Source organism: Aegilops tauschii, chromosome 2 (genome assembly GCF_002575655.3).
Source record: "Aegilops tauschii subsp. strangulata cultivar AL8/78 chromosome 2, Aet v6.0, whole genome shotgun sequence".
Classification (NCBI taxonomy): domain Eukaryota; kingdom Viridiplantae; phylum Streptophyta; class Magnoliopsida; order Poales; family Poaceae; genus Aegilops; species Aegilops tauschii.
In genome coordinates, this window is record NC_053036.3 from 40,406,227 (window position 1) to 40,430,934 (window position 24,708).

General features: G+C 44.1%; 1 protein-coding gene across 1 annotated transcript; it reads right to left on the minus strand.

Moving 5' to 3' along the window:
* Positions 1-1,128: 1,128 nt before the first annotated feature.
* Positions 1,129-13,868, minus strand: LOC109746313 (uncharacterized). Its single transcript, XM_073506820.1, has 13 exons — positions 13,777-13,868; positions 12,723-13,073; positions 11,839-11,956; positions 10,252-10,331; positions 8,703-9,977; positions 8,432-8,527; positions 8,286-8,348; positions 8,107-8,180; positions 7,866-7,885; positions 7,730-7,789; positions 7,583-7,643; positions 7,356-7,483; positions 1,129-3,624 (listed from the first exon to the last, which is right to left on the minus strand). Exons 1-5 carry the CDS (start codon positions 13,866-13,868, stop codon positions 9,821-9,823), a joined length of 798 nt encoding a protein of 265 aa, XP_073362921.1. The 3' UTR covers positions 1,129-3,624; positions 7,356-7,483; positions 7,583-7,643; positions 7,730-7,789; positions 7,866-7,885; positions 8,107-8,180; positions 8,286-8,348; positions 8,432-8,527; positions 8,703-9,820.
* Between the last annotated feature and the right edge of the window lie 10,840 nt (positions 13,869-24,708).

The following is a 24,708-nucleotide window of genomic DNA, read 5'->3' on the forward strand; positions in this document are numbered from 1 at the left end:
AGCAGCAGTGATGCTCCGACGATCCTCCGGCGGCTCGGCGATGCTCCATCACAGCGCCGGCGATGCTCTGACGATCCTCCCGCGGCTCAGCGATGGTCCATCGCAGCACCGGCAATGCTCCGATGATCCTCTGACGGCTCGGCGATGCTCCATCACAGCACCAGCAAAGCTCCGACGATCCTCCGACGGCTCGGCGATGCTCCACCGCAGCACCGGCAATGCTCGGATGACCGAAGATGCTCTGTTGCAGCACCACCGATTTTCCAACGTCCCGACGATGCTCCATCACAGCACCAGTGATGCTCCGACGGCCCGGCAACGTTCCCGTGGCCCAGCGAATGCTCCATTGCAGCAACAATGATGTTCCAGCGGCCCGGTGATGCTTCAAGTCTCGCCCACCTCGCTTACTACTAAGCGTCATAGGAACCAGCAATAAGCTCGACCACCACGTGTCCCATTCGCGCACCAGTCGCAGCATCCCCGGGCGGTTCGCAACAGCCGGTCGGCAGCCCCTAGCAGGATCATCGGTCCCCCGTCACAACGGCCGCCCATCCTACACACCCCTGGCTTAGCAGCAGGCCTCAGGCTGTCGCAGCAGCTGCTGGTCCGCTCTTGGAGCAGCAACCAATTAAGATTGCCCTCTTATTATCGCCCAGATTTTTCTTAGCAACTGTACCCAAGCGGCTTGTTGAAACCCGTGTTGAGAATGATCCATCAATAGACTTTGCATTATCCATTGTTGAGGCTCTGCGAGGAGAAAACGAAAACCACAACAAAAATGAAAATATGGTACTCCGAAAACCTATGCAACAACAGTAGTACACCAAAACCGAATAAGAACCACACTATCTCTACAATGGCGACTACTTGCTGAAACACGTATTTGCTAGATAAAAAACCACTGCCGCTACATTTTCATACTACCAATATAAAACAAAAAAACACAGCACCGTAGATATAAAACCCCAGTACATGCATGTAATCCATTATCCACTGATAACAAAAGCACGCAGCTACTACTGAAAAAGTAAACTACAACTATCCTAGAATGCAAAGGCTACTAGCAGGCATCTACACGTAGAACTACTACTGCAGTAGGAAAGGATGCAGCAGGAGTCAAATGAAGGCTGAAGTAAACTACAACTATGCTACTCAACTGGTGAATATTGTACAGAGATTATCCGCCAGAGCATGAATATTGTGTTTGTCTGTCAGAGATATCACGGTACTTGGGAGTTCAGACAGCCGCACGAAGGCGACCAATGACCAACATGATTAATTAGCAATGAAGAAGAGATACAGCTCTGTTAGGCTGACGAAGCACATCACACGAGTATTACATTATCCAGCACTAATGAAGCATTACACAAAAGGTAACCCTGCTAGTGAAACAAAGTTACTAATGATACATTATCATATTATATACAGCATACCATACATGTAATCAGAAGCCTCATTTTGACAAAAGAAAGAAGAAAACACCAGTAGTCTGTACTGCAATGAAACAACACTCAGTTGGGTAAACTCAAGCCCATGCCTAGAAAAGAAAAGAAAACAACAGTAGTCTGTACTGGAATGAAACATCACTCGCAGTTGGTTAAAATCAAGCCCATGCCTAGAAAAAGCAAAATAAAAGAAGCACATCCCAGTCTGTGTTGCAATGAAGCACCACTCCCAGTCTGAAAAACAACATTCGCTGCTGTGAAGCCCCAGATCACACCCATCTCAGATTGGATTTGCTTTCAATGTGGATTTGCTGCACTGAAACAAGGAAATCCGCCCTGACAAGCCCCTCTTCCCCAAAATCACAACGCCATTGACTCCCCTCTGCCTCACGAGCGCCGCTCATCGAGCCCCCGCACGAGTACCCCTGATTTTGTATCGAGACCTAGCATTTCAGCTCGATTTGGGGTAAGTGTGTTGAATACCTGCGTGGCAAAGCGTCGTCATCGATTCTCTTAGTTTGATCCAGCCGCCGTCGCCGTGGCTCGCCGCGTCGCCTCTCACACCAGCTACTGCTTGAGTAGCGCCCGGATCTGACGCCCCTGCTTCCATCTCCCTGAGACGCTAGGCGGTCGAGCGCGATGCAGTCGAAGCTGAGGCTGCTGAGCCCGTGTTGCTGTCTAGGCGGGGGCGTGAGAGATGCCAGCGCCGCACGATCAAACTCGATCGGACGGCTCCCGAGGAGGTTTGCGCCAGCCATAGAATCAGTCGGTTGAAACAAAGGGTTTCCCTTTTTTGATGTATGAAACCTTTTTTATATTTATATGGACATTTTTTGTATTTTCTAAAAATCATTTTTACATGGCATGTACAGTTATTCTAAAGCGTGGCATTTTTCAAACACTTTTTTGTACAGATTACTAATATTTTTCAGATACGTTAGAAACATTTTTCCATACATGTTTTCATTTTATTTTCAAATGCAATCTTAACATTTCTAAAACAAAAATGGTAAATAATTTTTTAATATATATATTTAGAATGTTTTAAGATATAAAAACAGAAAACCAATGTGAAGTAAAATCGGAAGGAAAAAACAAAGAGGAAAAACCATGTGATGTTGACATCACCAACGTTAATGTACCGACCCAGTAGCATCTCCTTTAGGCGACCCTAGCTAAGAGCATCTCCAGCCGTTGGCCCCCTAAGAGGCATAAAAATCGCCGCATGGGAGTGAGCCGGTGGTATAATCGGCTCTGGGGGCGGTTGGGCACCTAGCCGTCGCCCCCGGGTGCCGATATCAGCCCATTTTTTGGCCCAATTTCGGCAAAAAATAGCGTGATATCGGCACGAATCGGCCCATATTCGGCGTCTTGGGGGCGTGACTGAGGGGTTTTTTCGGCGCCGGCGCGTAAAAAGTCACCTGGGGGGCCTGTTGGGGGCGCGACTGGAGATGCTCTAAGGACTTGGCCGCGCCCGTGAGGCATGTCAAACAATTTAAAAATGCAAACGTCAAAGAACCAAAGGCATTGGCTCGCTTTAGTGCTTGTAGTCGTCGCTAGGTGGTCTACGGATTTGGACGTAATTTTTATTATTTCTTGTGTTCGTTGTACTGTCATGATTGAAGATGAATAGATCGAAAGTTTATCCCGCAAAAAAAAAGAACCAAAGGCATTGGCAGATTCGAATATTTTCTCAAATTTCAAAGGTAATTTTTTTAAAACAGTTTTTCTTGAAAGACGAACATTTTTAATTTCTTTATTTAAAAAACTCAATCTTTTTTTAAAACACAAACAATTTTTGGATATATGAACTAGTTTTTGAAAACAGGAAATTGTTCGAAACTCCGAACATAGACATGCTTTGATAATTTAACATTTTTTAATACCTACTATTAAAGCAAGATAATATTCTTGGTTCCGTCCCGCTTAGGTGATTTGATATTTAAGGTATATAAGCTTTTTATAGGCAAATTTGTAGGAAAATCCATGCAGTCCATTAAAAATCGTTTCACACATCGCTTGGAGCCTGAGCCTGAGCCCGTTTTGTAGGTCACCTGGGCCAAAAGTCTCAACGTGGCTGGCTTCCCAGGGAGTGAAAAAAAGGTTGGCGTATCATGGGCTCGAGCTCGCAACGTCCTCTTCAAAGCCTACGAGTGCCACCAATTGAGCTCTATCACGTCTGTGATGTCAAAAAAAAAGAGTTATATCACATTTGTGCTCTTCCGATTAATAGTCCCATGTCACTTTTTTTATAACAAATCACATCAACTTATATATGCATGAGTTGAGAGAATTAACAAGCTGTTGAGGCATCAACAAGGGGTGCGTTTACTGAATAGAAAATAAATTAGCGAGGCATCTGGACGAAAAGTAGAGCAGCCTTGAGAGGTGCCCAACACACGCATGTTACTAGTAGTTGGGGCCCGCCATTGCGGGCCACTTGAGAGGAAATTGTGCATACCTCACCTTCATCTTAAAATTTCGCAAGCACCCGTCATCTTAAATTGCAATAGTGGCTTGATTAATATTTGACCAAATTGCAATTATCAACTTCCGCAAGCAACCAATATAATTAGTAAATAAAAAGCACAAAAGATATCCAAAAAATCCAACAATTCTAGTAGTTTTTTTGGAACCCTAGCACGAACTGTAGTAGTTTTATACTATTTACTCAAATTGATGGGAGTAATAGGTGGGGTTCCATCATAGGATGTATGTTTCCCTTGTAGCAGGTAATCTTCCGACTCGATGAAGTCGTGCGAGCGTATGGGCCGGCCCAGTGCGCGGGAGGCCACTGCCTCTTTTTTTCATGTTTTTCATTTTTGTTTTTGTTTTCATTTTTTACTTACGTTTATACTTACGAATATTCTAAATAAATATATTACAAAATATTTTACATTCAACATTTAAAAAATTCTAAGCAAGCATTTAAAAAATGTTAAATGTACATAGAGAAAAAGTTTCTCATGTATACCAAAAATGTATACAAAAAAATTAAGATGTGAAAAAAAAAATTAATCATGTATTTAACAAATATTAATCGAAGCATTTGAATTTTTTGAAAACAAGTATTTAGAAAATGTTAAACAAGCATTTAGAAATTGTTAAATGTGTATACAAAAATGTTGACCATGTATGAAAAATGTAAAATGTTGACCAAGTATTTAAAATTTTCTTTGCAAAATGTTGACCAAGTATTTAAAATTTTCTTTGCAAAATGTTAATCAAACATACGAAAAATGTTAAATGTGCACAGAAAAAATATTGATCATATTTTCAAGAAATATTAATCAAAAATTTGAAAAAATGTTAAATGTATATAGTAAAAATGTTGACCACGTATTGAAAAAATGTTAAACTTGTATTTCAAAAAATTTAATCAAGGATTTGAAAAAAGAAAGTGTAAAATGTGTACACAAAAAATGTTATCGGGTATTTACAAAGTGTTAATCAAGCATTTGAAAATTGTTAACTGTATATTGCAAAAATATTGACCATGTATTCAATAAATGGTACTCCCTCCGTAAACAAATATAAGAGCGTTAAATCTTAATCTTGTACTTGAAAAATATTAAACATGTATATTATAAAAATGTGTATTAGATATATACCGAAAATGTGTATAGAAAAACAATGAGAACCCAAGATAAAACAAAAGAAAACCAATGAAAAACAAGAAAAAAGACCAAACAAAAGCAAAGAAAATGAAGAAAAGAAAGAAGCTAGTGAAAAACGAAAAATGAAATAAAGAATACCAAAAGAAAATAAAAAACCAGTAAAATAGAGAAAATAAACGGAGGAAAATGGTGGGAAAAAAGAAAAAAAAAGTGAAAACCCAACGCTTTTTCTTTAACAAGGTCGTGACCTTCTAATTAAAAATGAACCCGGTGGTGGACAAGTGGCTAGCAGCGCAACGCTACAGCTAGGACATCATGGCCTCGTGGGATTGATTCATGCGGGACCCTTTTTCTCTAGTGTATTTATTTTAGTGTGAATGGGCCGGCCGAAAACTATAGACTCGCTTCAGGCGAGACCGAAGGAAGACTTGCTATAAGCGTGATATAGCCTCTACGATGTAAGCTAGCGAGAGCGTACAAAGGCAGAGGAAGAGAAGGAAAACAGTCGCTCGCTCACCTGGGTGGTTGGGCTGCAGGCCCATGAGGATGGAAGGGAAGCAGGGGAAAATTAGAATTAGAAAGTGGTTGGGCTGCAGCCTAGGAAAGAGAAGAAAAAAAATTAAGAAACAAAGAAAATCACAAAAACCGAACTCTTCACATCCCCAACAAAATCGCAAAAATCGAATGCGCCAATGCCCATGGCCCTATTGCGGTCGTGGCCACGAAGCTCGCCACAATTTAATCCCATGCACACTACGGCCCTCCCCATCACGACAGCTCCAACATCTTGGGAACCCTACCCTGACACCGCAAATCACCACCGCGACGACTGCAATTGCGACGCCGTGTCGACAAACCTATGGCTGTCGAGCGAATAAAAATGTCACCGCCGCCATGTCAACCACTACATCCATCGAACCCCGACGGAATGAACCCTACAGAAAACAGAGCGGTGGCGGCGGAGCAGTGTACACCTTAGCCCAATGCTGGAGCCGATGAAGAACTTGACTCCGAGCGGTCGAAGACACTCGAATTGCCAGCGGAGACAAAGAAACCATACTGAATCATCTGCGGGGCGGAGTGCGAGACAGATTAGGAAAAGATGGGGGACTGGTGTTAGTGGAGCGAGGAAGGGGGATATAGGGAACGTTCGCTCAGCCGACAGTTGGCGCAAACAATTTTTGCGCCTCACATGGCGATCCTCGCGCCAAGATCCGTGCGATGCATCCGAGGGCGCAGAGCGCGTTCACACAAGATCAGTATAGAACTGACGTCAGTTCTATAGTGTTCAGGACATTACTCACTCAACTTGCCTAGCTAGCAGCGCCCAGTTGCTTGAGACAAACAACTGACGTTTTTACTTGACAATATATATTAGCAGAAAAAAGAACATCCACATTGACAAGATTTAAAACCAGTAGGATTAATTTAGGGGATATATTTGCTTGACAATATATATATTAGTAGAAAAAAGAACATCCACACTGACAAGATTTAAAACCAGTAGGATTAATTTAGGAGACGAGGCGAATTCTATGGTCGGAAAAATTTGTATACAGCCGAACAGATAGCACTGCATTTTATTTTCTAGGGAAGCCATACACCACCCAGAACAATCGAACATTCGCTTCCCTTTGGTATTATGGTAAGTAAACACTGACCTCATATTATTCGCAAAAAAAAACACTGACCTCATACAGCTTGAGAAAGGAATCACGAAGTTCCTGGCATGCCTAGATTTTCATAGCAAGGAAGGATGCATTTCAAAGTTTCATCACATGCTTTCACATTATGTGAAGATCCACTATTTCAATCAGGACAGTAACCACAAAGAATGTAATGCAAATTGTGTGTAATGCAAACAATACAAAGAAGGTAATGCAAACAATACAAAGAAGGTAAGTGCAGCTCCCTCCACATCCGGGCTTGGGACCGGCAAAGGCGGTGTTAAACCACAACAAACAAAACATACAACACCAATCATTCAAGCAAAGCATTCAGGACACACCATCAAGCAAAGCATACAGGACACACCATCAAGCAAAGCATACAGCACACACCATCAAGCAAATGCAATATTAATTCAAGCACACACACACACAGTCGGTCACACACAGAATCACAGTCACACACAGATTCAGTCACACACACATACACACACAGTAACAGTCACACAGAGTCAAGTCACACATACACAGTCACACACAGTCAGTCACACACACAAGAGATAGAAAGGGCAGAAAGCTAATACTACAAGCAAGACCCATGATGTAAGTTGTTTGGCATGCAGTACCTTCCAGGAATAACTTTTGCTATTTCTGCTCATTTATTCCCATATATTTGATGGCATTAATCAGTGCATGTTCCTCCTCAGTAGTCCAAGCATCATTCCATATGTTTGGATTCAGATGATTATGCCACCTAAGATGTTTTGAATGAATTCAAAAATCAGCTTCATATTAACAACTAAGATGTTTTGAATGAATTCAAAAATCAGCTTCATATTAACAACTGCATCACCTAGACCAAATGTGTTTCCCCCGATAGCAGCCAGAACTTGATTGAAGAATAGAGCAACCGTCTGAAGAAAGCAGAACAAAATAGTTAGCACGGACTGCGAATAGAGAAAGAGACGCCAAGAAATAACAAGTTACTCAAGGCAATTACCTGTTCATTAGCGATCGGAGGAAGTCCACCAAAGTAAACACGCAGAGCATGCCGAGTAACCTAAGAAAAGAGTGGTCAGACATATGCATCACAGAACAAGAAAAATCTCAAGCACAAAACAAAAAATCGAGCATACCTGCTGTGTCATGGCAGTGGCTGCATAGCAATTGGATCGATGCAAAGGGAAGAAAGAATTAGAAAGTAAATAACAAAACATTGAATAATAAAGAAGCGTAATAGATCACAGGTGGGTTAATTCTGCCATCACCAAATAAACTGCAAACCAGAGTGAATCTGGTCACGTTATGATGACAGAATGGACTATCCATGATTTGAGTACTAGCTACACAGAATCATAAAAGGAGCACAGTAGTCACCTGTCCTAGGGCGGACAAATTGAACATGTTCGGAAACATCCTAGGATCAGCAGCAGGAAGTTCTGGTAGCTGACCTGCAATGCATCAACAGAGAATTGTTACCAGTGTGTTTACCTTGCACATAGGGGAAAAATGCATTTCAGCAAACCATATAAAAATAAAACAATCAAAAGAAATACCTTACAATGCGACCATTTTGTTAATCCATACTTGTTTACAAGGTCAATAATTTTTTCATCTTCCTGTAGAAAAAATATCATAAATATAACTATAAAATGTGCAAAAAGAAATTTTCTTGAGCAAAGTCAGGAGTGCAATGACAAACCTCTTGAGTCCAAGGACCTTTGATGAGTTCAGTGTTAAAGAACCTTCTACCATGGATGTAAACATTGCACCTCTGTCCTATCCGGAAATAATTCAGCTGCGTAGGTAGATACTGACACAATATGTGAGCTCACCACACTTGCATATACAGAACAACGTCCAAAGAAGTATGGTGTTACTATATTACTAGCTAAAACATTCATAAGGTATTACCAGACGTAAGATAAATATTGTGTACAAAATTGGAAGGAGTTAAATTCTAGAAGGATTACCATACAAACACAGACCAGGTTGATGAGTGATCCACGGCTTCAGTTCAAACACAAGAAGCACACCATCAGAACCATAACAAATCAAATTAGCCATCATGAAAACCTCCATCCACCCTGGATTCTACATATACATCATTCTGAGCACAAACATCATACTTGTGGCAGGAAAATATACAACAATGCATTGAAGAGTGTCCAAAGGGCAATGATACTACCAACTACAGAGGTATGTAAGCCACAAAATTACATGCCCATGACCTTATAGAAATTTTCATGCATAGGTAGTTATGGAGAGCTTGCACAATGACACACAGTCACAGTCAACACACACACACACACAGTCACAATCAATACACATTCACAGTCATAAAATGACACACAGTCACAGTCAACACACACACACACAGTCACAATCAATACACAGTCACAGTCAACACAAATGCGCACACACAATGGAGCGCTTGCACACAAGAAACAGACAAAGAAACACACACAATCAGTCACACACACAAACAGTCAGTCACACAGTCACACAGACACAATGGAGTGCTTGCACACAAGAAACAGACAGAGATAGGATGAAACTAATCAAAGACATGAGAAAAAGTAAATTATTTGTTCAAGCTTCCCGTTCAGAACCTTCAACTCTGCATTATTTTAGCTCTTCGATTCCAAACCTCTCTCTGCATTACCCAACTACAAGCTAGGAGGCCACTACTGTTATATAAACAAAGTCAAGTGTAAGAGAGACAGAGAGCAAATAAGGAGGTACCTTTTCTTTATCACCAAATTTCAGAGTCTGCACGTACCAAAATTGTATTTTGTGTCACAAGATGAACCTAAAGAACTCACCAGGAAAATACTCAAATTAACAAATCAAGTGAATCATGGAGAACATCATGTAGAATAGTAGTCCGACAAATCCAAAGCAATCCAAGTATATAATCAGAGCTCATGTACATGCAAACCTTTCCCTCCCATAAGGTGATAAATTTGCAAGCTGAAGATCAAAATTTGATTACCTTAGTTGGGCTAACAGAAAGCAATAGGAACCCGGAGCATTGGCGTGCCAGTTTGTATGACTGTAGAGGTGAGCTAAAATTAGAATGATGAGTTGTTCAGGTCAAGATGGCCCTCAGAAGCAGCCGTCTTTTGTTTATACTTGAAGTCATCAAGGCAATTAGTCTTGGAATTGCCAAAATATTTCTGGTGCCATAGATATCTATCTTCTTTCTCAAAGAAATATTCCAATGATTCTTTATAGAATTATCTGTCCTGAAAAGAGTAACATACTACCAACATGAATACTTGTGAAGTGAACAAGGAAAACATGGCTAAATAAGCATTTTGGGACTACATACATCAGCATCACAAAATGTAAAAAACATATTCCAATGATTCTTTATAGAAATTTCGGTCCTGGAAAGAGTAACATACTACTATCAGCATAAATACATAATCTTGTGAAGTGAACAAGGAAAACATGGCTAAATAAGCGTTTTGGGACTACAGACATCAGCATCACAAAATGTAAAAACCATAACTATACCTGCGCTGTAAGCAAACCCAACCCATCAGTGTCCTCAGCAATGCAAGGAAGAGCAAATGTGACATTTGTCTATATCCTACCTGAAATACTTACAGAAGCATTATTCCAGTGATCGGACATCAGTAATACCAAAAAAAGAACATAATTATTGTCAAACACAGATATCACAAAAAATGTATTGTCAAACACCACGGTAAACATGATTATTATGATAAGAAAAATAAGGAACAAAAGCAGGGAAAAGGGTGCTGTGATGAGTGAGTGAGATAAACAGGGAAAAGGGCATGGGATGCATTGGATGCCAAATCGGCCACGCAAAGGAGTGGAAGCCAAGCAAGTGAGTGTTACAAGAATCAAACTTTTCTGCTCAGCCTATCATCATCTATCAGCAGGAGAGAAGCCTGACCAGTGCATGTCTCTGGATCCCTGCCTGCTCGAAACGGCCTACATGGTTTGCATCCTTGAACAGATCCCCATATATGGGGAGACGACATTGGAACACAAGCAAAGCATGAAGAAGAAACCAATTGGACAGATCATACAATCAGTAACACAATCAGAATCATCACCCCATCTAAGCAGTCAAACAGTCACACGCAGACAATGGAGTGTTTGCACACATGAAACAGACAAAGAAACATACATAGATAGGGGCACATCACACATACAGTCATTCAGACACACAATCAGACACACACAATGGATCGCTTGCACACAAGAAACACACAAGGAAACAGAAACAGACATAGATAAGGGTACAAAAATAAAGCTAATATAAAGAAGTTCCAGAAACTGAATGAGTAAACTGATTTCTGTAGAGGGGTGAGGGTAATTCAGATCTTCATTCCTGAAAACAGGAAGCTAGTTAGATCATCATCACTACGGCACTACCCACAAGTTTGTAGGCACAGAGACACATGCTTATTCTTGCAACAAGGTCTAGGCAAAGCAAGAAAAGCATTATTTCAGCGACTGGACAACAGTAATTGATATCATATCTCATGCATAATTGAGTCAGGGAACCTCAAAAGGGAACAAAGAACTCTAGAAATGTATTGTCAAACACCACGGTAAATGATTATGATAAGAAAAATTGACAGCATGAATGTTCATGCACACGCAAAAGAAATACCACTTACGAACAAAACCTACTTGCATTGAACACAAATTAAATAAAAAAATTAGCAGATTTACACTATATTAGGTCACAACCAGGTTATAAACAAACATAGCATAAAATCTATATGCAATCCAAATCCTAATCACGCCCAGGCTTCCCAAGTGCATGGCTTACATAGAGACAAATACAAAAGTCAGCATTCTTGATATTTTAACCAGTGAGTACAAAATTTGCTCCATAAAATTTAACAGGACAAACAAACGGGACATGACAAAAGTGAGCAGCATTGATAAGAAACGTGTGATGAGCGTGCTTTCACAGATAAATAAACTCTGGAATTATGCTCAGGTGTGTAATGACAAAATTCTGGAGTTATGCTATGCAATCTAGAACAAAGTCTGAGGCACCCCATCTAGTACTCCAATATGAAAATGGAAATAGCAACATGAGGAACAAAAGAAGGAAACCTTGTCCAGCAGTAGCAGCAGCAGGTGTTCAATGTCAAGCAGCAGCCACATGATTTGCACTACTTTCTGCTCTGCTGCCTGCTGGAAATGGCACCCACGGCCTACATGGTTTGCACCCCTGAACACACATCACCATATATGGAACATAAGCAAAGCATGATAGGAAGTAACCAATTGAAAAGAACAGAAGCATTAACACCCATCAGAACAAAATCACCCCTGCATCTAGCCTGACGAAAGTGAAACAGAGTATCTAGGCTAACACGAACAAGCTAGGCGTTTGAGATCAGACAACAACCGACGAACAACGCAGGAGCCTATGAACCGATCTGAACTAGCACGACATACTGACAATTGCTCTCCGCCTCTCCATCTCCGGCCGTAACCTAATTTCAAAACCAAGACCCTACCGTTCCTGTAACGCTCGCGCTGACACGAACACGAAACGCGGGGATCCAAGGTGTCGCTCGGACAACAGAAGCGCACGCAGAGATTTCTGAACCGCAAACCAGACGAACACCCTCGACGAGACGGACCAAGAACATGCGAGCGCGCCGGGGCAAACGGCAAGGACGAGCAAAAACGGACGACGGCGAGGACGAGCAGAACCAAATCAGAAGCGACTCTAGACCGACGACGGCGGGGACGCGCAAAATCAACTCGGAAGCGACTCTAAACTGACGAAATGAGCACGAGCAAAATCAAATCGGACGCGGTTCTAGACGGACGACGGCGAGAACGAGCAAAATCAAATCAGGCGGGATTTCTATCTATGTAAACCGGCGAGGGCGAGGGCGAGCAAAATCAAATCCGGACGCGATTCTAGAGGGGGAAATTGATCGAGGAGGACGAGCAAGATGAAATCCGGCTCGAGGAGGACATACACCCGGCCCGGGCGAAGGGTGGAGGAGCAGCGGACCAGCCGGAGTGCGGCGGGGAGGTCGGAGGAGAGAGGCACCGCCTGGACGAAGAGGAGGAGGAGCGGACCGGGCAGGGCGCGGCGAGGAGGAGGAAGGCACGGCCCGGGCGAAGCGAGGAGGAGGAGGAGCGGGCCGGCCAAAGGGCGCGGCTTATAGCCGGGGCAGAGGCGGTGGCGGCAGCCGGAGCCTTGTCCTTGGCCGAGGTGCGCGTGGCGTGGCGGCGGAAATAAAAGGAAAGTGGAGCTGGTGATGGATGGAAGGATCCGGAGCGGGCAGGGGAATTTCTTACCGTTGTGATGCCCATCCACGCCGTGCCTTGGAAATGGTTTTTTTTTTATTCTCAAAAGGAAATTGTTTTTTAGTACAGGTCATGGCATACCATACCATATTAGGCCATCTCAAACGCTGGCCATGGATATATGCATCTATCTTCAGACGTCCACATCGTGGATATATGCATCTATCCTCAGACTCGGTCGTCCAACCATGCCCTAGTACATTTCAAACCGTATTTAAACAAACCAAATGAAATACATGCAAATTGAACTGTTTTCATCTATATCAGACGATCTTTTTTACATTTTTGACATATTTCATTAAAGAAAGCGACCGGACCTAAACTTAGTCTAAATCTAAGATAGCGCACGTCCTCACGGGTCCTTATTCTTCCCTTTCATGCCCATGTCGGGCGGTCGTGTCCATGACCGACGGCCAGCTGTACCACGCGGAGTGGAAGTGCGGCCGCCGATGAGCAAGAGTGGAACATGAGACACGAATCGGCTCACAGGACTCGAGGCCTCGCCGCCTCCCGCTCCTCGTCGGAGTCTGCAGCCTGTCCATCACCAGTTCATGTGAGATCGATGATCGACATGGGCGGACATGCCTCATCATAGAATTGGCACCCTCGAAACTTCATTGGCGGCGCGAAAGGGTGCGCAGCTGCCGACATTCTCGTCCGCGTCCGACTGTGTCGCGAACGCGTTGCGGGCGGCACGAGTGCGCGCAACCTTGTACAAACACCCTTTGCTCGGTGATGAAGTTGGGGTTCTCCGCGGCCTTGGCCGCCTCGGCTTCCTTGCTCGCGAGTTGGCTGTAGATTTGGCCTTCCATTAGCCGATCCTGCTTGAGGAGAGACAAGTTGTACCCTATTCTTCCTGCACCTGCCGGAACCCTGACATTGACTGCGGTGCCGGCTACTGCTCCGCCATGGCATCCTTGAAGTGCGCCTGCGCATGCTCCATGGTCAAGCCGGCATGGAACAGGGCGGGCAGGGGCGCCAACTCGTCGTCGAAGGCTGTCTCCATCGTCAGGTCATTATCGGAGACCTCCGAGGAGTAGGCCGGCAGGCCGACCTCTATCCGCCTCACACGACAACCCTGCCAGGCGGCCTCAAGGGTGGCCAACTCGTGCTTATGCCTTGTTGAGAGGCTCTCCAACAATGCACTAGAGCTCGCGACACTAGAGCTCGCAATCATGGCGGAGGTGGTCCACTGAGGACGATGTGAAGCAGACGTGGTGTGGTGTGGTTTGTGTCGAGTGTGACCTGGTGTAAACGGCGGACACCGGCCAGGCCAAGCGGCGGGGTGTGTCAATGCGGGCGCCGGAGTTGGTTTTGCGGCCGGTGTGCCTGTATAATGATGGTAGGCGAACGGACGGTAGCCTGCTTCAAGTGGTAGATATCCATCATGCCCCGTCCAGCAATGTCTCTACGACATTAAACAGGCGCAGACATCGTACGCGGCGCAAGTGGAGCTCTCGACCGATGCGTCGCTTCAATGTCGGCACAAATGAGAGGTCGCAATCGTTTTAGGCCAGCATGAATGCAGCGCTCGTGCTCTGGACCGACTTGAGCAATGGCAACCGCTTCACGCGGGAGAGATTTTCGGGTCGGACCAGGGTCACCTTCGCGTACGTGGCAGCAATCCCGCAAAGCCCCTGGTTTTGCCTCTAGTTTGTAGGAAAACATACGTCCAAACCGGTCCGCTGACCGATGGGATGCCATGTTGGATGGCAAAAATGGGTCCAGACAGAAACGGACGATTTGAGGGTCAGCTTTAGAGATGCCTTTACTCCTATAAAAGGATGTTGGAGTACCCACCTTCTAGGGGCTTCACGAGTGAGGAGGCCCTCTGTGCGTCCGTTTTCAGCTGGTGTTCCGCGAGGGCTTCTTGGCAGCTCTCCGCTTCATCCAATTTACCGGAACGGCAGGCACCCAGGCGACCCGCCATGGATGTCCATGACGAATGGACCGCGGGCAGAGGGATGGGGCCACCGTCTTGCAAGGCCCTTTCACATGCCCACTCGTACATGAGAGCGGATGCCGGACCCGCGCGTTGGCGTCCTTGCCTCGCGGGGGTCGAAGGGGGGCACAGCCGCATGAGCTGGCGCAGGTGGGCGCGACGCACACCCCGTTTGTCATGACCGAACTAGCCCGGCTTGCGTCGCGCCCATGCGTGGCCTACTGGGAGCCTCTGTGTCTATCTGTTCCACGAGGGCTTCCTAGGGGCTCTTTGCACCATCTGATATTATAATATATTCTTCCTGACCACTTTAAGACAGATCGATCTTAAGATGATCATTGCCTACTCGTCAGTAGCCCATATGAATTTGGTGACTATTGGTATGTTTAGTCGGGCGGCGGCTGTTAGGTCACCTATTTTGAGTTATGGACACACAAGTAAGGCCAAAACATGTGTGTCAGGCATGCAAACCATCAACCTACTAGCAACAGGGGAGAAAACTTAGCATGTCGCAACAAAAGGATCGATGTCTGTTTAGCCAGCACTACCTGATTAAAGAGTTGTAAATATCATAAACCCATACCACCACAAGGTTTGTGATGGATCATGCATATTCCCAGGAGATCTAGTGGGTGCAATGGATACCTTTGCTTGCACCCCATCAAAACTCTCTCATGATTTTCATGAGTTCTTCATAAAGGCCCGGGAAGTTTAAAGACATCCATCAAATAGGTCGGTGGGATTGCATAACTACCTTGACGAGGATTTCTTTGCCGCCGTTAGAAAATCCTTCGTATTGCACACCATTCCTTTCAGAAGTTGCGCTTGGATGATGTGAAAAATCCCTCATACCATTCGGTCCATTGGTGTAGGGAGCCCCAAATATTTTGCTCAAACTATACTTGTGTAACCCTGCAGCACAACCTTGGCCTCCTGTTGTACATCGCTAGGGCAAGCTTTCCCATGCATGAGACCACTTGTGTCAAAATTTCCCAACTGGCATGTCCCTTGGGCATGTTGATCACTTGCTGCACCGCCGACCTTGCTCGGCCTCTGCCTTAAAAAAGACCGTCAGGACTTTTTTCAATTTTTAGGGCATATATGTATGTAAATATTTGCAGCTGCTAAGGGGTGATGAACAATAGGACAATCACGTTGCTAAGGCAAACATAATGACTTCAATTCATTTAGGAACCGAATATTCAGCGAACGTCAGCTTTTAGGCATGATAAATCGAACATTTTTTAACGGCAATTATGTTCGTCGAGAATGGCAATTTTAGTTGGCGAGCATGGCAAATCCGCTTCAGCTTTTTCTTTTTGCCAGGAAATTATTGTGCTTGAAAACTAAAATTTCCATAATTGCGCCAAATATAAATTGCCATGAAAACGTCAGATTTGCCATGCCTAGAAATCTGACGTCATATTTTTAGCGTTTTTGTTCATTTAACCCTCATCAGATTAAGGAGAAAAATTCTAGGCCTAACAAATGTTGGGCTTTTTTGCGGATGAAAACAACCATTGGTTTTATATACATTCCCACACGAATATGAGTTTATTTGTGAAATTCAGCACGTTTATAATGTACATCGATGTTCTTTCTTTGCGAAGGGGTACATCGATGTTCTAACATACTGTATTTTCTTTAGAATTATTGAAAACTATCAAATATAATGTTCATGAAGTTATCTTTATTATCCTCGCAAAAAAATCTTTAAATATTATTTAGTACTCCTACTTTCTCTTTAAAACTAATAATTTTATTACTTCTTTTGAGAAGAAGTAATTGTTACTGGACAATGGGTCTAATTGTTACCTTCTTTTTCGAGTTGATCTAATTGTCACCTTTTGATTTGTTCACGATGGACATACCACGACGGCCTTACGGCCCATTAGAAAATGAAACCGACCCCATAGAGAAAAGTTCAAAGCCCAACACACCCGCGCACTGCCAAAGCCCGAACCACCCCCCCCCCCCCCCCCCCCCCCCGCGCTCCGGCGCCGACCCACCGCCGCTCACCATGGAGCCTGCCGCCATGGACTTTTTTCAATTTTTAGGACATATATGTATGTAAATATTTGCAGCTACTAAGGGTCGATAAACAATAGGATAATCATGTTGTTAAGGCAAACATAATGACTTCAATCATTTAGGACCCGGATATTCAGCAACATCAGCTTTTAGGCATGATAAATCGAACATTTTTAATGGCAAATTATGTTCATCGAGAATGGCAAGTTTAGTTGGCGAGCATGGCAAATCCGCTTCATTTTTTTGCCAGAAAATTATTGTGCTTGCAAACTAAAATTGCATCATCGCACCGAATATAAATTGCCATGAAAACGTCAGATTTGCCATGCCTAGAAATCTGACATCATATTTTTAGCATTTCTGTTCATTTAACCCTCATCAGATTAAGGAGAAAATTTCAGGCCTAACAAATGTTGGTTTTTTTTGCGGATGATAACAACAGTTGGTTTTAAATACATTCCTACATGAATATGAGTTTATTTGTGAAATTTAGCACGTTTATAATGTACATCAACGTTCTTTCTTTGCGAAGGGGTACATCGATGTTCTAACATACTGTATTTTCTTTAGAATTATTGAAAACTATCAAATATAATGTTCATGAAGTTATCTTTATTATCCTCGCAAAAAAATCTTTAAATATTATTTAGTACTCCTACTTTCTCTTTAAAACTAATAATTGTTATTACTTCTTTTGAGAAGAAGTAATTGTTATTGGACAATGGGTCTAATTGTTACCTTCTTTTTCGAGTTGATCTAATTGTCACATTTTGATTTGTTCACGATGGACACACCACGACGGCCTTACGGCCCATTAGAAAACGAAACCGAACCCATAGAGAAAAGTTCAAAGCCCAACACACCCGCGCACTGCCAAAGCCCGAACCACCCCCCCTCCGGCGCCGACGCACCGCCGCTCACCATGGAGCCTGCCGCCATGGACTTTTTTCAATTTTTAGGACATATATGTATGTAAATATTTGCAGCTACTAAGGGTCGATAAACAATAGGATAATCACGTTGTTAAGGCAAACATAATGACTTCAATCATTTCGGACCCGGATATTCAGCAACATCAGCTTTTAGGCATGATAAATCGAACATTTTTAATGGCAAATTATGTTCGTCGAGAATGGCAACTTTAGTTGGCAAGCATGGCAAATCCGCTTCATTTTTTTGCCAGAAAATTGTTGTGCTTGCAAACTAAAATTGCATCATCGCACCGAATATAAATTGCCATGAAAACGTCAGTTTTGCCATGCCTAGAAATCTGACGTCATATTTTTAGCATTTCTGTTCATTTAACCCTCATCAGATTAAGGAGAAAATTTCAGGCCTAACAAATGTTGTTTTTTTGCGGATGATAACAACAGTTGGTTTTAAATACATTCCTACACAAATATGAGTTTATTTGTGAAATTTAGCACGTTTATAATGTACATTGATGTTCTTTCTTTGCGAAGGGGTACATCGATGTTCTAACGTACTGTATTTTTTTAGAATTATTGAAAACTATCAGATATAATGTTCATGAAGTTATCGTTATTATCCTGGCAAAAAAATCTTTAAATATTAATTAGTACTCCTACTTTATCTTTATAACTAACTGTTACTTCTTTTGAGAAAAAAACTAATTGTCACCTTTTGATCCGTTCACGATGGACACACCACTACGGCATTACGGCCCATTAGAAAACGAAACCGACCCCATAGAAGAGTTCAAAGCCCAACCCACAAATCCGCGCACCGCCAAAGCCTGACCGAACCAGCCAACCCCTCCTCCGGCGCCGACCCACTAGGCCGCCACCACCGCTCGCCATGGAGCCCGCGGCGATGGACCGCATCGCCACCCAGCTCTCCGTCGTCGACGGCCTCTACTTCCCCACGACCTTCCTCCGCACCTCGCCACCGCCGCCGGCGTGCAAGTCGGCCCTGCTCGACTTCCTCTCCCGCGACGCCCTGCTCTTCCTCGAGGGTTTAGGGTTTTAGGGTTTAGGCTTTAGGGTTAGGGTTTAGGGTTAGGGTTAGGGTTTAGGGTTTAGTGTTAGGGTTTAGGGTTTAGGTTTAGAGTTTAGGGTTTAGGGTTTAGGGTTAGGGTTAGGGTTAGCATCCATCTCAGAAAGAAAAAGAAAAAGACTCAAAAAAAGTTCTCGAAAAGGAAAAGGAAAAAGTCTCACTGTCATTTAAAAAACTCTAGAAAAATCAAAAACTTTCTCACCGTGACCAACCAGCATGCGCCACGTGGCATAGCTGATTGGCCACCATTCTACCGCACCTTAATGAGTTTAATGGGAAATTAGGCATACCAATGAAAGATGCGCAAAACAAAAAGAAAACGAAACACATAATAATTAATCCTTTCAAAGTCCAGTAGTCTGAAATATTAAACTGATTTTGTGAAATTACTAATCCGATTTTAATGAGGAAAAGCAAATGCCCTAATTGAGCAATTTTTGCTAATGTGTTTAAGACCTTGGCTTGCGCCCCCATCGTCGCCGGATGGCATTGTTTGGATGCTGTCGTGATGAACGTTTCAATGGACACACTAATTTACCTCACGTTGAAATGGATGTTGTCGTGATGAAAGTTTCAATGGACACACTAATTTATCTCCTGTTGCAAGGCACGGGTATATGTGCTAGTAAACTCCAAACAAATTTGGAAACGTGAACACTTTTTGGATCTATGAACAATTTTTGAAAGCGAGAACATTTTTTAAGCTCAGAACAAAATTTAAACGAGAACAAATTTCAATTTATAAACATTTTTTATGAAATCACAAAAATAATTGTGGAATGTTTTGAAAACAAAAAGGGAAAAGGGGAGCAAAAAATAAATAAACTAGAACAAAACAAAAATAATAATGAAACAAACAGGAAAAACCCCAATTAGAAAACCGGACAAAATCTTAAAGAACGCACCTAAACCGGAAGCATGTGTAGCGTCAAATGGGTACACCAGCAATTTGATGCAACGTGCGTCATATAGGGAATTCGGGTGTGTGCATTATTCGCTGCGACACACAAGAGGGGCGTTTTGGCACCCAGGAGCATGTGCTCCTGGTTTTTAAAATATGCTCTAAATGTATTTTGAAATGTCAAAAATTCCGATAAAATGTTTTGTCCATACATCTCGACATTCTGCGTACTCACAAAGTCGTTTCGCAAAAAACCGACAATTTTTGTGTCGCGTGTGAAAAAGACAAAATTCAGTGGTTAAAAAGGCTTTTCACGAGACGTTTCTTTGTCTTTTTTACACAAGCCATAGAAAATGCTAGTTTTCCACAAAACTTGGCGTGCACACATAGAATATCGAAATGTACGCGTTAAATTTTTGTTCGAAATTTTTGACACTTTGGAATGTTTTTCCGATGGCAGGAGCATATGCTCCCATGTGCCAAAGTGAATTTCAGGTAATACTACGTGCTATAGGTTTACTCTTCTTTGAGTTTTATCATGGTCAAGACTTAGGCAAGGGCTGGGGCGCAATTTGGCCTGGACCCAGCGTGAGGCATGTAAACCCACCTCTAGGTAGCCCGGGATTGAGCCTATACACGGTTGCAATTTCATCTGCACATCTGGTTGCAATCTTCCTTAGCCCAACAAAGGTCTCAATCTCCACGTACAATCACAATTCTAGTCCTTTGAACATCTCACATGTTCACACTACTGGTGGATTGCCCATGCATTTCAGGGCTAGCAAATGAATTTATAAACAATTCTTATTTTCTCCCATAAACGAGCACATTGCATGCAATGTTCAACCACAACAGAAATGCAAGCATCTTCTTCTCACTATTCTCACAAACATCACACACCCCTCTAGTGATCCAGGTGGCATGAGTTGCGAAACTATTCCACACTGTTTCAAATGAAGACCAAACTCATAACTCAAATATTCACCTCCACGATCAGATCGTAGAAACTTTATTTTCTTGTTACGATGATTTTCCACTTCACTCTGAAATTCTTTGAATTTTGAAATGTTTCAGACTTATGTTTCATTAAGTAGATATACCCATATCTGCTTAAATCATCTGTGAAGGTCAGAAAATAACGATACCCGCCGTGAGCTTCAACACTCATTGGACCGCATACATCAGTATGTATTATTTCCAATAAGTCAGTTGCTCGCTCCATTGTCCCGGAGAACGGAGTCTTAGTCATCTTGTCCATGAGGCATGGTTCGCAAGCATCAAGTGATTCATAATCAAGTGATTCCAAAAGCCCATTAGCATGGAGTTTCTTCATGTGCTTTACACCAATATGACCTAAACGACAGTGCCACAAATATGTTGCACTATCATTATCAACTTTCATCTTTGGGCATCAATATTATGAATATGTGTATCACTACGATCGAGATTCAATAAACCATTCACATTGGGTGTATGACCATTGAAGGTTTTATTTCATGTAAACATAATAACAATTATTCTCTGACTTAAATAAATAACTGTATTGCAATAAACATGATCTAATCATATTCATGCTCAACGCAAACATCAAATAACATTTATTTAGGTTCAACACTAATCCCAAAGGTAGAGGGAGTGTGCGATGGTGATCGCATCAACCTTGGAATCACTTCCAACACATATCGTCACTTCGCCCATAAATAGTCTTTGTTCATTCTGCAACTCCTATTTTGAGTTACTAATCTTAGCAACTGAACCGGTATCAAATACTCAGGGGTTACTGTCGGTGTCAAAACCGGCGGATCTCGGGTAGGGGGTCCCGAACTGTGCGTCTAAGATCGATGGTAACAGGAGACGGGGGACACGATGTTTACCCAGGTTCGGGCCCTCTCTATGGAGGTAATACCCTACTTCCTGCTTGATTGATCTTGATCAATATGAGTATTACAAGAGTAGATCTACCACAAGATCGTAATGGCTAAACCCTAGAGGTCTAGCTCGTATGACTATGGTAATGAGTCTCTCCTTTCCGGACTAAGTCCTCCGGTTTATATAGACACCGGGGAGATCTAGGGTTACACAAGGTCGGTTACAAAGAAAGGAATCTACATATTCGGTCGCCAAGCTTTCCTTCCACGCCAAGGAGAGTCTTATCCGGACACGGGTGCAGTCTTCGGTCTTCGTATCTTCACAGCCCATCAGTAGCCCCTGAACCTGGCTTCAATGACAAGGTATCCGGCGCGTAGGTCTGTCTTCAGCATTGCAAGGCGGGTTCCTCCTTCCAAACTCCAAAATTGTCTTCGGACGTATCGACGTGTCCGGACCTGTAACACACACACCACACACAACCGCGGAGAGAATATAATTTTACACGAGTCCAATCCGCTGACAACTTTTTGTAACACGACCTCATATCTGTCCGGTCATAATTTCGAACCGCTTTTCGTCTGCCGCTCCATGTTTCGAGACGCGGTTGCCATTGGCACGTCTTGTCAAAGCAGAGATCATGTCCCCTTATTGCGGGATTCTCATCAATACGGGCGTGGTAACCCAACTGTGCTGTTTACACAGCCCTTGGGAATAGGCGAGTTTCGAGGTGAATGGGGAGGCGTTCAATATTCACTGCCTTTATATGGGGATTAGGATCCCCCTTCTTCTCCCACGCCTTCTCTCTTCCTCCGCCCTTCCAATCTTGAGCTCCAGCGCCCAAGTCCCCATATTCTACCCACTCAAGCTAGCACTCAACCATGTCCAGATCCGGAGGTCAAGGCAAGTGGATGGTCTCCTCTGTCAGGGAGAAGGACATTACTGAGCTTCGGGCGGCCGGGTACTTGGCGAAGGAAATCGCCCACCGTCTTCCAGTCCAGGGGCAAATCGTCCCCACGCCGAAGCCCAACGAGAGGGTGGTATTCATCCCTCATTTCCTTCGCGGGCTAGGGTTTCCACTCCACCCTTTTGTCCGTGGGCTGATGTACTATTATGGGATAGATTTCCATGATCTATCCCCAAACTCTTTCCTCAACATCTCAGCGTTCATCGTCGTGTGTGAGGCCTTCCTCCGCATCTAGCCCCACTTCAGGCTGTGGCTCAAGGTCTTCAACATGAAGCCGAAGGTGGTGGATGGCCAGCACGCGGAGTGCGGAGGAGCCATGGTGAGTAAGCTGTCCAATGTCTCCTGGCCGAAAGGCACTTTCGTGGATACTGTCAAGGAATGGCAGAAATAGTGGTTCCACATTACAGAACCCCGCGGCACCAACTGGGCCACAACTGCCGAATTCAACCCCGGTGCCCCAAATGCGGCTCACCTCCTGGGTCGAGAAGAGCCCGAACTGGTGTTCTCCAGACGAGCTGATAGCGCTGCAGACGCACGTTCAAAGCATGGTGGACAAGGACGTCAAACTTGTCGATATAATCCAGGTGATGCTAGTTCGCCGGATTCTCCCGTCGAGGGAGTCCTGGACTAAGGGGTCCTCGGGCGTCCGGCCTGTTAGCCATGGGCCGGACTGATGGGCTGTGAAGATACGAAGACCGAAGACTGCACTCGTGTCCGGATAGGACTCTCCTTGGCGTGGAAGGCAAGCTTGGCGACCGAATATGTAGATTCCTTTCTTTGTAACCGACCTTGGGTAACCCTAGATCCTCCCGGTGTCTTTATAAACCGGAGGACTTAGTCCGGAAAGGGAGACTCATTACCATAGCCATACAGGCTAGACTTCTAGGGTTTAGCCATTACGATCTCGTGGTAGATCAACTCTTGTAATACTCATATCCATCAAGATCAATCAAGCAGGAAGTAGGGTATTACCTCCATAGAGAGGGCCCGAACCTGGGTAAACATCGTGTCCCCTGTCTCCTATTACCATCAATCTTAGACGCACAGTTCGGGACCCCCTACCCGAGATCCGCTGGTTTTGACACCGACATTGGTGCTTTCATTGAGAGTTCCACTGTGCCGTCCCCAAAAGGTTCGATGGCCCCTTCAATCGTCAACAATGACGCTGTCCAAGGAGAAACCTTCCTCCCCGAACAGATCTTCGTGTTCGGCGGCTTCGCACTGCGGGCCAACTCGTTTGGCCACCTGGAGCAGATCGATAGCTACGCCCCTGGCCATCAGGTCAGATTTGGGAGTTTGAATTACGTTGCGGACATCCAGGGAGATTTGATCTTCGCCGGATCCGAGACCGCGGCGACCGCCCCTGGTCACCTTGACGAACATGACCTAAATATGTCGTCAGACCGCATCCAGGAGATAGCTCATGTGACCACTCTGGCCTTAGATCCAGAGCACACTGCGACATCCAAGGATCGGAGGCTCGACCCCACCACGGAGGCCACAGATTCCCCGGCGTTGGAGCCGCACATGGACTTAACCTCACACAATATCCGTGTCGCCGGAATTCCGGACTCGTCTCTGGTTATAAGTTCCGAACCATGTGAGCCCGTGGACGCCGAACTTGACCGCTCATCGATCTTCGAATTCAGCGCCGCAGACATCTTCCAGCACTCGCCTTTGGGCGATGTGCTAAACTCATTAAAGAGCCTGTCCTTGGCGGGGGACTCACAGCCGAACTCTGTCCGGTTCGGACTAGGGGCTGATGATCGAGAATTTTGCTTCCCACCCGCCACCCACTTCATAGCCACTGTCGAGGATTTAACCGACATGCTTAACTATGGCTCCGAAGACATCGCCAATACGGACGACGATGCCGACAAGGAGCGAGGCCAAAACACGCCATTCACTGGACGACGGACGACCACTTCT